The sequence below is a fragment of the Melospiza melodia genome, chromosome 3, assembly GCF_035770615.1.
Source record: "Melospiza melodia melodia isolate bMelMel2 chromosome 3, bMelMel2.pri, whole genome shotgun sequence".
NCBI lineage: Eukaryota > Metazoa > Chordata > Aves > Passeriformes > Passerellidae > Melospiza > Melospiza melodia.
In genome coordinates, this window is record NC_086196.1 from 42698979 (window position 1) to 42711601 (window position 12623).

General features: G+C 37.3%; 1 protein-coding gene across 5 annotated transcripts in view; it reads left to right on the forward strand.

Moving 5' to 3' along the window:
* UTRN (utrophin) overlaps nucleotides 1–12034 on the forward strand; it is a 340805-nt gene extending 328771 nt beyond the window's left edge. For all 5 annotated transcript variants that reach the window (XM_063151512.1, XM_063151511.1, XM_063151513.1 and 2 more), the window contains 4 exons: nucleotides 4944–5052; nucleotides 6497–6583; nucleotides 9222–9244; nucleotides 9905–12034. In XM_063151512.1, coding sequence (XP_063007582.1) covers nucleotides 4944–5052; nucleotides 6497–6583; nucleotides 9222–9244; nucleotides 9905–9913 — 228 coding nt within the window. In that variant the 3' untranslated portion in view covers nucleotides 9914–12034. The remainder of the gene's footprint in view (nucleotides 1–4943; nucleotides 5053–6496; nucleotides 6584–9221; nucleotides 9245–9904) is intronic.
* The last annotated feature ends 589 nt before the right edge of the window (nucleotides 12035–12623 follow it).

Here is a 12623-nt window from a genome sequence, read left to right on the forward strand (position 1 = left end):
TGCAAAGAAACATGGCTGAATAAAACAAAGAAGTTCTGCCAAACCCATGTTCCCTTGCAGCTTAGTGCTTAGAACAGAAACTTGTTCACCCCTTAAACCCCTTTTTTTTCCCTTAACGTAGCTAAGGATGATCTCACAATTTTGTAATCTTTTTGGAGTCTTTACACCATTCTCAGTAACACCTTTAGGGTATACATTTTTGTTGTGATAAAATGGGTGGAAGAAGGGACAGTAATTCTTATCATTTCTGCCTTTGGAATTTTCTAGGCATTCTGCAGCTTTTGGGGTCAGATGGGGTAAAGCAGAATAGAGGTGACGTTATTCAGTATTTCTGTGTTTACAACTCATTTACTGTAACTGTTGCTCTTGTGCTTTCTGTCCGCCTTGTCCTGTCTCTGTGGGAGTCATGCCATACTTCTGATTGCTTCAAGTATTATTTCCTAAGGTCTTTGTTTCTACTCTGTCATTTAATAAAGTGGCTCATGCAGAGTCAAGTATATGAGAAGATCTGCATTATTTCTTTTGTAACCTGTGGCTTTCCAATGTGCCTTTCTATATATTTCGTTACTTAATTTACCAGATGTTTCACAAACTATTTCCAGAATGTTGAGGCTACTCCCCTGATGGCGATTCAGAAAGTATAAATAATTTAAATTTTTAGTAATGTTCTTTGAAATTTATTTTGACATTGATAGAATTATGAAGCAACACTGATTTCTATTACTGCCCCCTTTCTGAAAAAGAAAGACCACTCTTCAGCATGTCTGTTGTTCTATCAGCTTGGCCACTACCTTTTAGGACAGCCTTTATCTCTTTCACTGCTTGGGGAAGGACTTTACTGGAAGCCTATTTATATTTATTTTTTTTGTTTTGCTTTTACTGGCTGTCCCAGTTATTTTTAGGGGATGAAAGGAATACCTTTTCTTATTAATGAGATGGATGATTTGCAAGAAAGATACTCATAAGTCTCAATCTCAAAATATATAACAACAATATAATTACTAGTATTAAAGGACACAACTGTCTTACAGCAATATCTTTGCCATGGCTGGCATTTCATGCCGTCTGTTTGTCTATTCTATCAACAGCAACTCTCCCCATTCCTCTTTTCCTGACTGATGTTTCATATCACTAAGTATAAAATACTGGGACTTGTTTTTTTCTCCAAAAGATTGGAGTGAGTCTGTCTATACGCAGATATGGGGGTAGAGAGTTAATGAAATTTAGAAACTTTCATGTAGTAGCTGCCTAATCTAGATGAGAGCATTCTAGGACATTCTTTAGAGAGCACCTTCAGCAGAAATATGCATGCATCCTCACTGCACATTTGTCTACTTCAGGTCACAATTCTGAGGTTACCATACTATTTTTATTTTAGCAAGCCCAAAGGATTGGTAACTGTCACAGAATGTTGTCGTTTTTGTCTGCCTGATTGATTAGGGTGCCAAAGAGGAAGGTGAAACAGAACTGGCATGTGACAGCTTTGATACCAACATGTTAATCAGACAGAGAAAACACAAAGAATCCATTCTCATTTTTCTTTTTACAGCCTTTATAGATGCTGCATTTGCAAAGTCAAAGTGAGTCCTATTATGAAGGGCATTTAAAGTCTGCTTGATTTTTTCTCTGAGCTACTGAATAGAAGTTTCATATTGGATTAGATATTGAAGTTAGTGGGAGCTAAAATCATCTGTCAACAGCTGTATGATCAGACAGAGAGTAAATAGGGGCTGCAACTCTCTTTCCAGCTTAAATCAGAAGAGCTTTATCAGAAGAGCATAGGAGAGTTTGTTTCTTTTATAGCTGGGAGAAAAATTCTGGAGCAAGAAGAAATATCTGTGATGAATGTGGTAGTAAAATTGGCATTTTTGAGGTGTCTTGTGATTCAGACTGGGGACACTGAGGTTTAGTTTGGCTTTTTACCAAAAGCAGCAGATGTCAAGGAAAGAGCAGGTATGTCTTTGCTGTCCATTACACCACAGATCATTTCAGGCTCTTCTTTGGGAAAGACACCAGCAGGAGGCATAGTGTATGCAGGAGGCATAAGGCACTGTAGATTAAAACTGGTTGAAATAAATATCTCTTTGAAATGCTTTAAAAACTGCTGTAATGCCAAAATAAAACTAAGACTTCATCATTTTCTGGAGAAGGACTTATTTGTCCCTTCATATCTTTGCTTGGTTTTTCCTGGAAAGAAGTTGGAAAACTCCCTGAGACTGGAGTTGGAAACCTCTCCCTCACTCCTATAGAGGCATGCTCAGTATCCCTGCTTTTATTTCTTTCAAGAAGAAGCAGCAGGTGTATAATAGCATCTAAAGCTAGTTGCTTTTGGTTTCTGGCTTATGGGCTGTCTGCTGAGTTGTTTTGAATAAGAATACATGAACTTCATGATACCTGAAGTGGGTTAGGATGGAAGTGCTCATATTTTGTAGGTGTTACATAAATGGATTCAAATACAATGTGATTTTCTACTGTTATTTTTCTCATGTTCTTCAACAAAATTGTTAAATCATGCCATATCCTCAACTGGCTTGCATTTAATATTTTCCAGTATCTGGAACAATATCCGATTGTTATATTAAGGCAATTGTACCACCATGACAAACCTTCACTTTCTGCTCCAAACTCCACTCTTCAACTGCATAACAATATTGTCCTTAATTTGGAAGAAGAGTTTTGTTTGTTTAGGCTTTTCTTTTTATTGCAGTCACTTGAACTATGCAGTGTATCATTTATCCGTATATTTAAATGAAAATTAAGTAATCAGGCATTGCCATCTGATTAGAAGATGATGGTGTTGTGGGTTTTGAGTTGTTTTTAAATCCAGCTGCAATATTTCATTCTGACTGCTACAGCAACATATGGTACATCAATGTAAGGTATTCCAAGTATATTTTGTTTTCTCTCAGATTATCCTCTGACAGTCCCTCTGACACTGCTCTGCAGTGCTCTTCTATCACTTACAATAGAACTACTAAGTGGTACCTTGACTAACTCATCACCTGAGTTTGTAGACATTTAGTTTCTGTCTATCAACATGAGCTGTTGTCTTTGCAGTGCCTCACTCTCCTTGACTGAGCCTATGTGTTGCTGTGCTGCAGTTGTGTATGTCCAGCACAGATCTTCTCATTCACCCTCATTCATCTGTGCACCATTTATTCATAGCTGCTGCTTGAACAGGGCCAGAGGCAGAGGTTTACTCCAGGTGCAAGTTTGCATTGGATCATTCACATTCTCTCTGTTCACCTTTTTGTGGGGTGGGCAAGCAGTGACTGCTGCTGGAGTTAGTTCTGTTGTTCTGTAGGAGGAGACTCTTCACCTGTGGAGAATGTGCTTCTACTGCTCTAAAATTTCAGACAGTGGTTCCTGGCAATACAGAATTGCCTGGGTTAAGCAATCCTACGCTTCTCTGACTTAAAATCACCACACTCATTGTACTTAGACTCTTTAGCTGGATTGAAGCCTGGTACTGAGCAGCAAATTACTTAACTACCTGATAGTAATTCACTGTTCACAGAAGTGTCTTGACAGTGAAATCCTTCTCTGGCTTGAAAACATTTCAATTTTTCTTTGTCTCCTATGCAGACTAAAATTTCTTGATTTATTCTTTAAGTCCAAGCTGGCCTTTAGTATTGTCATGCTGAAAGAGATAAGATTTAGAGGAGTTTTACTGAAGATTGTTTTTGTTAGGTTGGAAGCTATCTCAAGAAATTGAGTATTTCAGTAAAGGCTGTGAAGTGCAAAGGAGCAAACTTGTGCACAAATTAACAGCCATTCTGTATTCTAACTCTGCATCAAGTCTCATAGCTGCTCTAGGTACTTGCTCAGTTTCAAAAAGATCTTAAAAGCAATGATCTTTTGTATTACTTCAGTATCTGCTTTTGACAGATGTACTTAAATAACCTGCTTCTTAAGCTGTTTAGAAGTAATCTCATGATTTGCAATCAAAAAGATAAGAGATAGCAGCAACAATTTTAGTTAAATCTACTTCAGATGTAAATATTATTTCACTTATGTTTTTTTCAGAACAATCACTTCTGGAGTTCAAATACTGTATTGCAAGTTTCCTCCTCAAAAGGAATTTTTAAATAAGAAAGGAAAGAAAAGAAGGGAAAAATGCCTGAATAAGGTCTCTTCCGATATTCCTGAACTGCTATGGCCTTTTCTTATTTTCTGTTCATATATGTATATTTAAATGTAATCTCACACACATGGTTACAACTAAATGTAATATTGATTTCTTTGATTCTTCAAGTGAATTGAAGAGGCCAGAAAAGCTTCTTTTCAAAGTATATAAGCTATTTCTCATAATTTTCAGGAGTTTGTGTAGTACAAATTCCTGCAAATTTGGTGTCTTCTACAAGGTTGAGAAGCAGCGTCAGCAGGAATGATGGCTGGCTACCACTTTTTGGATTTAATGAAGTTGTTGAGTCTGTCTTGAGTGTTCATTTGATTCTGGAGTTCTACAAATCTGTTCATAATTGAACAGTTGTTTTTAAGTATGCTCAGTCATCCTTGTAAAGCTTTTCATGGGGCCACAGCTGAATGTCCTGTTTCTGTGTGTATATATATACCCATGCAGATAAATACAACCTAAATGATCCCATGGTGCAGAGCTGGACTGGGAACCTTGGCATACTGTGTGTGTTGTATGTTACCTTGTGTTTTTGTGATGCAACAGAACGTTGTTTTTATCAAGACCATCAACTGGAGTCTTGTAACAGCTGTTCTTGAGTCTAGATTTTCTTTTAACAAGTTCTTGGTTTGGTGGTTTTTTTACCACTCATCAGTTGTATAGACTTAAGCCAACTTTGAATAGTTTGGAGAACAAACAAGAAAGAGCACACAAAAAAGGAAAGGAACAAAATGGCTGCATGCTAGCCTACAATTAAATTATGTGGATACAAGTAACCTAAATTTTGGTTTTCTTGTCTTTAATGTAGCCCGAGTCAGACTCCCGGGTCAATGGCGCCTCCCCCTGCGCGTCGCCCCAGCACTCTGCCCTCAGCTTCCCGCTGGAGCAGGACACAAGCTCGCAGTTCCATCAGACAGGTGAGTGTTCTCATCAGATAACGTGCTCATGAGGCCATAGGTGACTGCTGGAGGGGTTTGTTGGCACCTTCTGGACAGATTTGTAAATCAAAAGGAGCGGATCTTTGCGATGCTGCTGCTCAGTGCAGCTGGAGGTGTTGCTTCCTCACACTTGTGAAGAGAGCTGCTCTATCCTAAGAATCCACAAGACTCTGAATTACAGGCTTTTGTCAATGGACTCCTTGTTTCCAGCTATTCTTACCAAGTGAATTTACTGGGCAAATCCATCCTCACTGAAAGGGGAACCAGACCAGACTGAAGTGGCCAAGAGCTGTTTGTGCTACAGTACACACATAGACCCAAGTAATCTGTCAGATACGGGACCAAATGTCCAAATCACACAATCTACGCTTGCTGTCTGCTTTAAAAATTCTTGTGTAACCTCTGCTTATCCTGGTACTTTGATGTTCTCACTCCCAAAAGGTTCACATCTTTATGAATAATTCAATATTTATGGGTACAGACTCTGCACATAAAGGGATTTCTTTCCCTCTTGGAAGATTATTTTAAATTCTCCAGTATCAGAATTCACTAATTTCACCATGAGTTAGCAGAAATAACTACAGACCATTGCATGGACAAAAGTAGGGGAAAAGAGAAAATACTTCTCTCAAATTATCTTACGTACGAATTCTTCCTGTTTCTGTTTTTAAGCCTTGGGTTATAGATTAAATATTATTTTATTTCTGTAGAAAACAGGAAAAATATTCTCTTGTGTACTGAACATTTTTCATTCAGCATCAACCTATGTTTTTACTTTATCTGGAAAAACATGGAACTTGAGCCTGATTTCACGCAGTGTGAAAGATGCTGTCCAATGAAACTGCCAACAACACAGCCAGTTATGTTTCCTAACCATTCTCTTGGCTAATTTTAAGCATCATTTTTCAAAGATATGGCAAGGGGGATTTTAGCACTATTGAAATGGCTGGTACATATTGATTAAAGACCACCTAAAAGATAAATGTTGGGATTTTTTTCAGAGAAAAAATGGCGTATTCACTCTGAAAGTTACATGACAAATCATCTGCAATTGGAACCGAATTTTAATAGAGTACCTACTGAGTTTAATTACCTCATCTTGTAATTTTATTTAACTGTAGATGTTTATATACTGTTCCTTGCTGGCAACTTCTAGTTAAATCCTGGATGCAATGGTTAAGTTTTAATGAAAGAGAAATGAGTTAGACTGCAAATCAATAATGTAACTTTCATGTCCTCTCCCAAGGCAGGCAATTATCAATGATAGTTCCTGCACATTACAAAGGTTTCAGGTACTGTTTTCCTGTGAAATATAAAGGAGTAATTAACTGGAATGTTGGCTAAGAATGTCTTTTAGAATGTCATTGTCCTTTTTTTTTCTCCTCTTGTTACAAAAATGATTTTTTTGTTGTCGTATCTGCAGATGACTTGTTAGTTCCACCTCATGATACCAACACAGATCTAACAGATGTTATGGAGCAAATCAACAACACATTTCCAGCTTGCTGCTGTAAGTTTAACAAAATGTGTCTTGAGAATCATATTGAATTTGAGGTGGTCTTTTGAAAAAAAAAATCACTCTTGTGGTATTGACTAGTAGAATAAATATCTCTGAGGAGATTTCTTGTGTAGATATATGCAAGCTGTATAATTCTGTCCCTTAAAATTCCTCAATATACACTACTTTTGAAGGTAGATAAATGTTCTTGTTTTAAGTGGAAGCAATTCATTATAAGAAAAGCCTGTAGCTCAATGTGGAATTTTCAGCAGTGCCCAAATAAGAGGAAAGACGTCAAGAATCTCACTAGCTGCTGATGAAGACCTTTTGTAGAACTTAAGTGAATGCAGATTCAGAATTTCTGAATGCAGTTTTTGTAATAAAGCTTGAAAAAACAGTCCTTAGACTAATTACTGAGCTAGTTATTAAATAGACCAGAGGAAATCTGTGAATGCAGCATTTAACACCTTTCCCTGCTTAAATGCTTTGGAAGTTGATATTTTATTCAGTGTCTATTAAAGAGAGATCAAAAAGAAAACCAGCTTGTTCCTATGCATGTCCTTTATCAGCTGACATACATTTCCCCTGATCCTCCTTACTGTGTCACTGCACTTGAAAAAGTGAGAATCTGTCTCATGTATTATGGTGGGTTTTGTGAAATTCATTTATACATATATATGGAGAAAGACATGTATATATCAGCTCTTTTGCCTTAGAGAAACAGTAGTGAAAACTTCGGTAGATTTTCAAAACTATTGGAAGCTTCAAATGAAATGTAATAATAATGATCAGTTTTAAAAGGCAGAAGTCAGAGAGTGGCTGTTTATGCCCAGTCCTTTTGGAAGCACCAAGACTCAACTCTATGCTATTTCATAAACTCTATGGACCCTGTTAAAACACCCCTTTTATCTCTTGAACACACATTGCTGCATCACAGAAGATGGAACTTGCATGTTTTGAAAAAGCAAATGAGGTTCCAGCAAAAAAGGTCTTGTTTCAGTTATCATTTTTGATGAGTTCAACAATTCAGAGCCCTTTGTTCTGCAAATTAAGGTTTTGATTCTAAGGAGCATCTCATTTGAGGTCAACAACTAGTGGAGCTGCTCAGCACACCTCGAGGATGTGTGTATACAAATCAGTATAATCGGTATAAAATGCAACTCAAGCATTAGTTCTCTTGGTTTTGAAAGTTACTGTTGTGCTGGGTGACTATACAGCTACATGGTCATTTAGCCCAAATGAACTTAAAGCAAATTGCATTGTGTTAGGACAAGCTTGGTAATGATGGCTGTTCTCCAGGACTGGAAAACAGAAAAAAATTTTGATTCCATGAGCAAACACCTTGAATGAGACAGGAGAATACTGCGAGTGAAAACCAGGCCCCTTCATATTGTGAAGTCTATCTGAGCATTTAAGATTAAAAGAAAGCACATTTCCAAATTTCATGTGATTTTTTCCCCATTGTCAGCTTAAACCACCTTGCCCCAGTTAATAGGTACTACTTATGCTTGCTCTCATTCAGTCATTCTATAACATCCTTTAGTTTGAAGTAAATTTTTTTAACTATCAAATTCATATCTTAAATGTTTTAGAAGCCTGGAATGAGGATTATTAGTCTGGCCTTCCCAACAAAGTGCATTAGACTCTGAGTTTTGCTAAGGAAGACCATGACAGACTATCCAAGTCCACCATCTTTTCCTGTGGCCGTTTGAGAGGGATCTTTTTTCTTGGCTGGACAATTGTCAAATCTGTTCTGTAAGACTTTAAATGATGTAGATTCCACGGACTGTCTAGGCATCACCTAGACAGTGATTCCTAACCTTAAAGAATAAAGGAAGTCCTTAGACTCTTTATTATATCCAAGCTCAATTTTATCAAAACAGCCTTCATGTACAACATCTCATGTCCAATTATTACAAAAAAGTAAAACCAAACCAGAAAGTAAAAGTCTTCCTTCACAACCTCATCTTTACTTGTCTCTCCTGCTATGGCCACAGCCATATCAAGGAGTTACTAGCATCTGAGCCTTATGCAGATAATTTTTATCCCATTTTGACTGTTTAACAGAGATAGTAGTCTTGCTTGTTTGTTTTTCTGGGTTTCAGGTTATAATTCATCTTGAAATCCATCTTCCTATTTATCTCAAATATCCTTTATGAAGCAATTATTCCTATAGTAAGGCTAGCAATACTTGCAATGGTGGATTTTGTTCTTTTGTGGGTTTTTTTTGTCCTTCAGATCCACTGATCATGGATATAATGCCACTTTTTCCTTCCTCATTTACGTCATTGGTCCTCAGAAGTAGGCAGGTGTACAACACTGTGCAGAAGTCTTGTCTGTGCATTTAAGTGATGTCCAGAACAGAGCCTTTTAAACAGATGATACTGTAATACATCACTCAGGGGTTTAGATATGGCTACAGATGGTGAAAATGAAGCAATTAGTTTTAACTATATCATTATAATGCTATGAATTTGTTGAAAGTAAGTTTATGAAGAATTAAACCGCTGCAACACATTTCTTGTTAAATGTTTAAAGATATGTATTTTTTTTCTTCTGTAGTATGTGTTTTCCTGATGATAACTTTGTTTTTAAACTGTCAAAATGCAAAATCATGTAAATTTCTAACCTTTTTTTTTTCTATTTGCAGCAAGTTTCACTGGCAGACAACAGGTATGAGACATATTTACACAATTGCATAGGCACTGAAAACAAAGTAGAGCAAGTGAAAAGTTCCATTAAAACAAAGGGGCTGGGGTGGGTTTTGTCGACATTCTTCTCTAGAGGTCTGTTTGGGAGCTAGACTGATACAACAGGAAGGCCAGATTCCAAAATATCAGAGCAATAGAAAATTTCTACTAGGTCAGGCACTGCCACAGGTGTTATGGCTCTGCAGGTCTGTGTTGCTATCCAGATGGAACCAGCTTGCATTTATTTGAGCCAATTGGTTTAAAGCCAGCAGCAGCTTGCAATATCAAAGCTGGTTCTTGCAAAGATGTCCATATGTGCTGCTGCCTACAGCTCCACTTTCAGGAGCTGTGAGCACCAGTGCACAAAGATCAGGAGCCACAAAGCACCTTAGGCATTAAACTGTCTGCACTGAATAGGCAACCACTTCAACAAGGACTTTAAACACTACAGTATTGTCAGTTTAGATTTCTTTTAAGTATTTGCCTCAGTTATTTGCTTGATCTCAGGCCAATACATGTAAATTTTTAACATAGGGGGCTTTTGTAAGATGACATCACAGTCCTGGGCTGACTGAGCCCAGAGCAGGTAGAAGTTTCTGTGTGTGCTGACTCCTGGTACTGATGGTGTTTCTCATCCCAACAGGCCATGTGAGGTGTTCCTTGGGATGTCAGCAGTGCTTGTGGCACACAGCACAGCCCTGTCCTGCCTCTGCCAGCCGCGCGTTCCGCTCATCACAACCTGCACGGGACCCCAGACACGCCGTGCGCTCCCACCGCGCGTTCCACTTGAAACAGTTCAACACTGAATACCCAAAGAAAAGGATGTTGTTTTTATAGTATCTTTTTTTTTCCTTCTTCCCTTTCTATGCAACTGTAAATTAATGAGCAGTGGAATATTTGTCACTGATTTGTATAAATATACAGCCAGGGGAAAAGGGGCAGGGGCTTTATATACGTTCTTTTTGATAATCGTAAAGAGAACTGCATAAGGAGTTTGGAGCAAAACGTTATGTTCATACATTCCTTTCAGCTCTTTGCTTTTGCATTGTAAAGTACCTTTAGTTGTATTCTCACACATGTAATATCCTGTACTGATTATTTGTATGCTAACCATATGACCACACAGATTTCAGAATATCCTTGCATCGTTTTCAGCATTGCATATGAAGTTCCCATAACATGCGTTATTGTTACTGGTTAACAACAATTATCATTAGGTGCAAGATACAACATTTTAATTCAATAAAACAAGGTAAACTCTCATTTCAATAAATAATTAGCATCCTCATGTACCTAAGTGGTATTTTTAACTTCCTTTTTGTTATTTCCAGACAACACTCCATTTGGAGGATTATTTTTTTAAGCTTTGCTTTACTTTGAATCAGGAGATAGCTAAAAAGAGGACTTAGATGATAGCTTAAGTTGGTTTTAGTAAGAACTAAGTTAGTGTAATCCTTCCCAACTTTGTTCAGAGACAATGCTTTGCTGTTCCCTGCTGGGCCAAACTTGCTTCAAGTTTTGAAATTTACAGTCTATGAAGTGAAGCTCATTTCTGTGAGATCCCTTTCTTTTGTCTGCCTCTTGGAAGTGAAGAGACAATTAGAAAGCCCTTTCCAATACTATTAGCAACAGAACTTTTTCCAGAACTGCAGTGCACGTAGATATTATCATTTGGCATTGTAATCTTGCAGATCATCCTTATCTTTAAGATAATTTATTTATTTTATTACTTTTGATAAGGATAATTGTGGGAAGTATGTTACTGATCATCTGCTCTCCAGTTTAAAGATTATCATCAGAGATTTTAATGCCTTCACAGAGTTTACAATGCTGCATGGACACTTGCTTTAATTCTAGGACATACCTTGAATTGGTAAAACTGCATGCAATACCTTTCATGTATAGTCAAGAGAAACAAAGCTGTGTTGTTCTTAATTATTACTGAAGGAAAAAAACCCTTATCTTAAAATGGTATTGAAAGAGGTGTAAAATTCTCTTCTGCTACTAAAAAAATGCTAGGGGACATTAAAAGCGCAGGTCAGGAACTTCTAGTGGCTTTGTGAAGTTTTGCCAGCCAGACTGTCCTGCACCCACAGTATTTACTCCTGAACTGCTGCTGCTCAAGGAGTGATTCAGGCACAGTGTTGACCACCTTCTGCTGTTGGCACCAGTGCCAGTTCTTTCTGAACCCTTTGGCAAGTTATTTAACCACTCTGCCTCTGTTTTCCCATCTGTAAAATGGGGATGGTAGTGCTTTCCTCTCAAAGGTGATGTAGACTTGGCATTTCTACAGAGCTTTTCAGATGCTAAGTATTAGTCTTGAGCAAGTGGAGCAAAGCTATCGAGGTGAGAAGAGAAGATGCTGGCTCCTATTAAAATGTAATGTAGTTATTCTGAGAAGAAAAAACCCCACATTTTACAGAAGAGGAAAACCACGACCACCTTTCTACCTCAGACCTATCTTCATAAGTAGTATTGGAAATAGCTTTACATTCTGTTCTCTGCAAAGTACTTGGCTTTTATCAAGCTACATAATTCTCTAGGTGAAGAATCTTTTAAAATACTCCCAACATAAGTATAAAAAGAAATCAGTAGTGAATTTGATGGACTTTATTTTTGTTCTGAATATGAGGTTATGTATAAAGTTATTTTTCTGCCTGTGTTTGTATGCATCCTTTGTCCTCTGCTGCCAAGTAAATGCTGCTTCAAACACTACATTGTAACATTCTTCCTCTGAGACTATAATAAATAAAAGGAATATATATTGCAGTAACATGAGAAAAAGTGTGGAGTTCTTCCAAATTTTTGGGCTTCAGGGATGGCACATCTCATTGCTAAATGCTAAAAATTTCATTCTGAAGATTACATGAGCAAGCGGTGGTAGTCAATTTCTATGTCCTAGTTATGTCTCTGTGTGGTTTGAGTTTATATAAACGAGATTAAGCAATATTTTTTTTCTTCATAAACCTTGCATATTTTCTCTAGTTTTCCATCTTGAATGATTTTAGTCTAGAATCCTTCTCAGTTTCATGACAGGTAGTAAATCTGTTAGCTGAGAAGCAGACTGCCTTTATTTTATTTTAAATGTTCTGTATATGTATTACAGAACAGCAATAATGCATGAAGCTCTGTCGAGTAGAACTGTGAATTAGTCTTCAGGTTTTTGGTGCCTTTCGTCAACATACAGCATTAGGTAGCTGCAGCACGAAGTAGAAAATATACTTTCTGACTTTCAGGTATTTGCCTGAATGCAAGTTATTTTAATGACTGTGTTAGAATTGCTACACTTAAAGGAGAAAAAATGTGCAAAGTCCTAACAACTTTGTTTCCTTATCATAACAGTTGGCACTGCTTTAATGTTT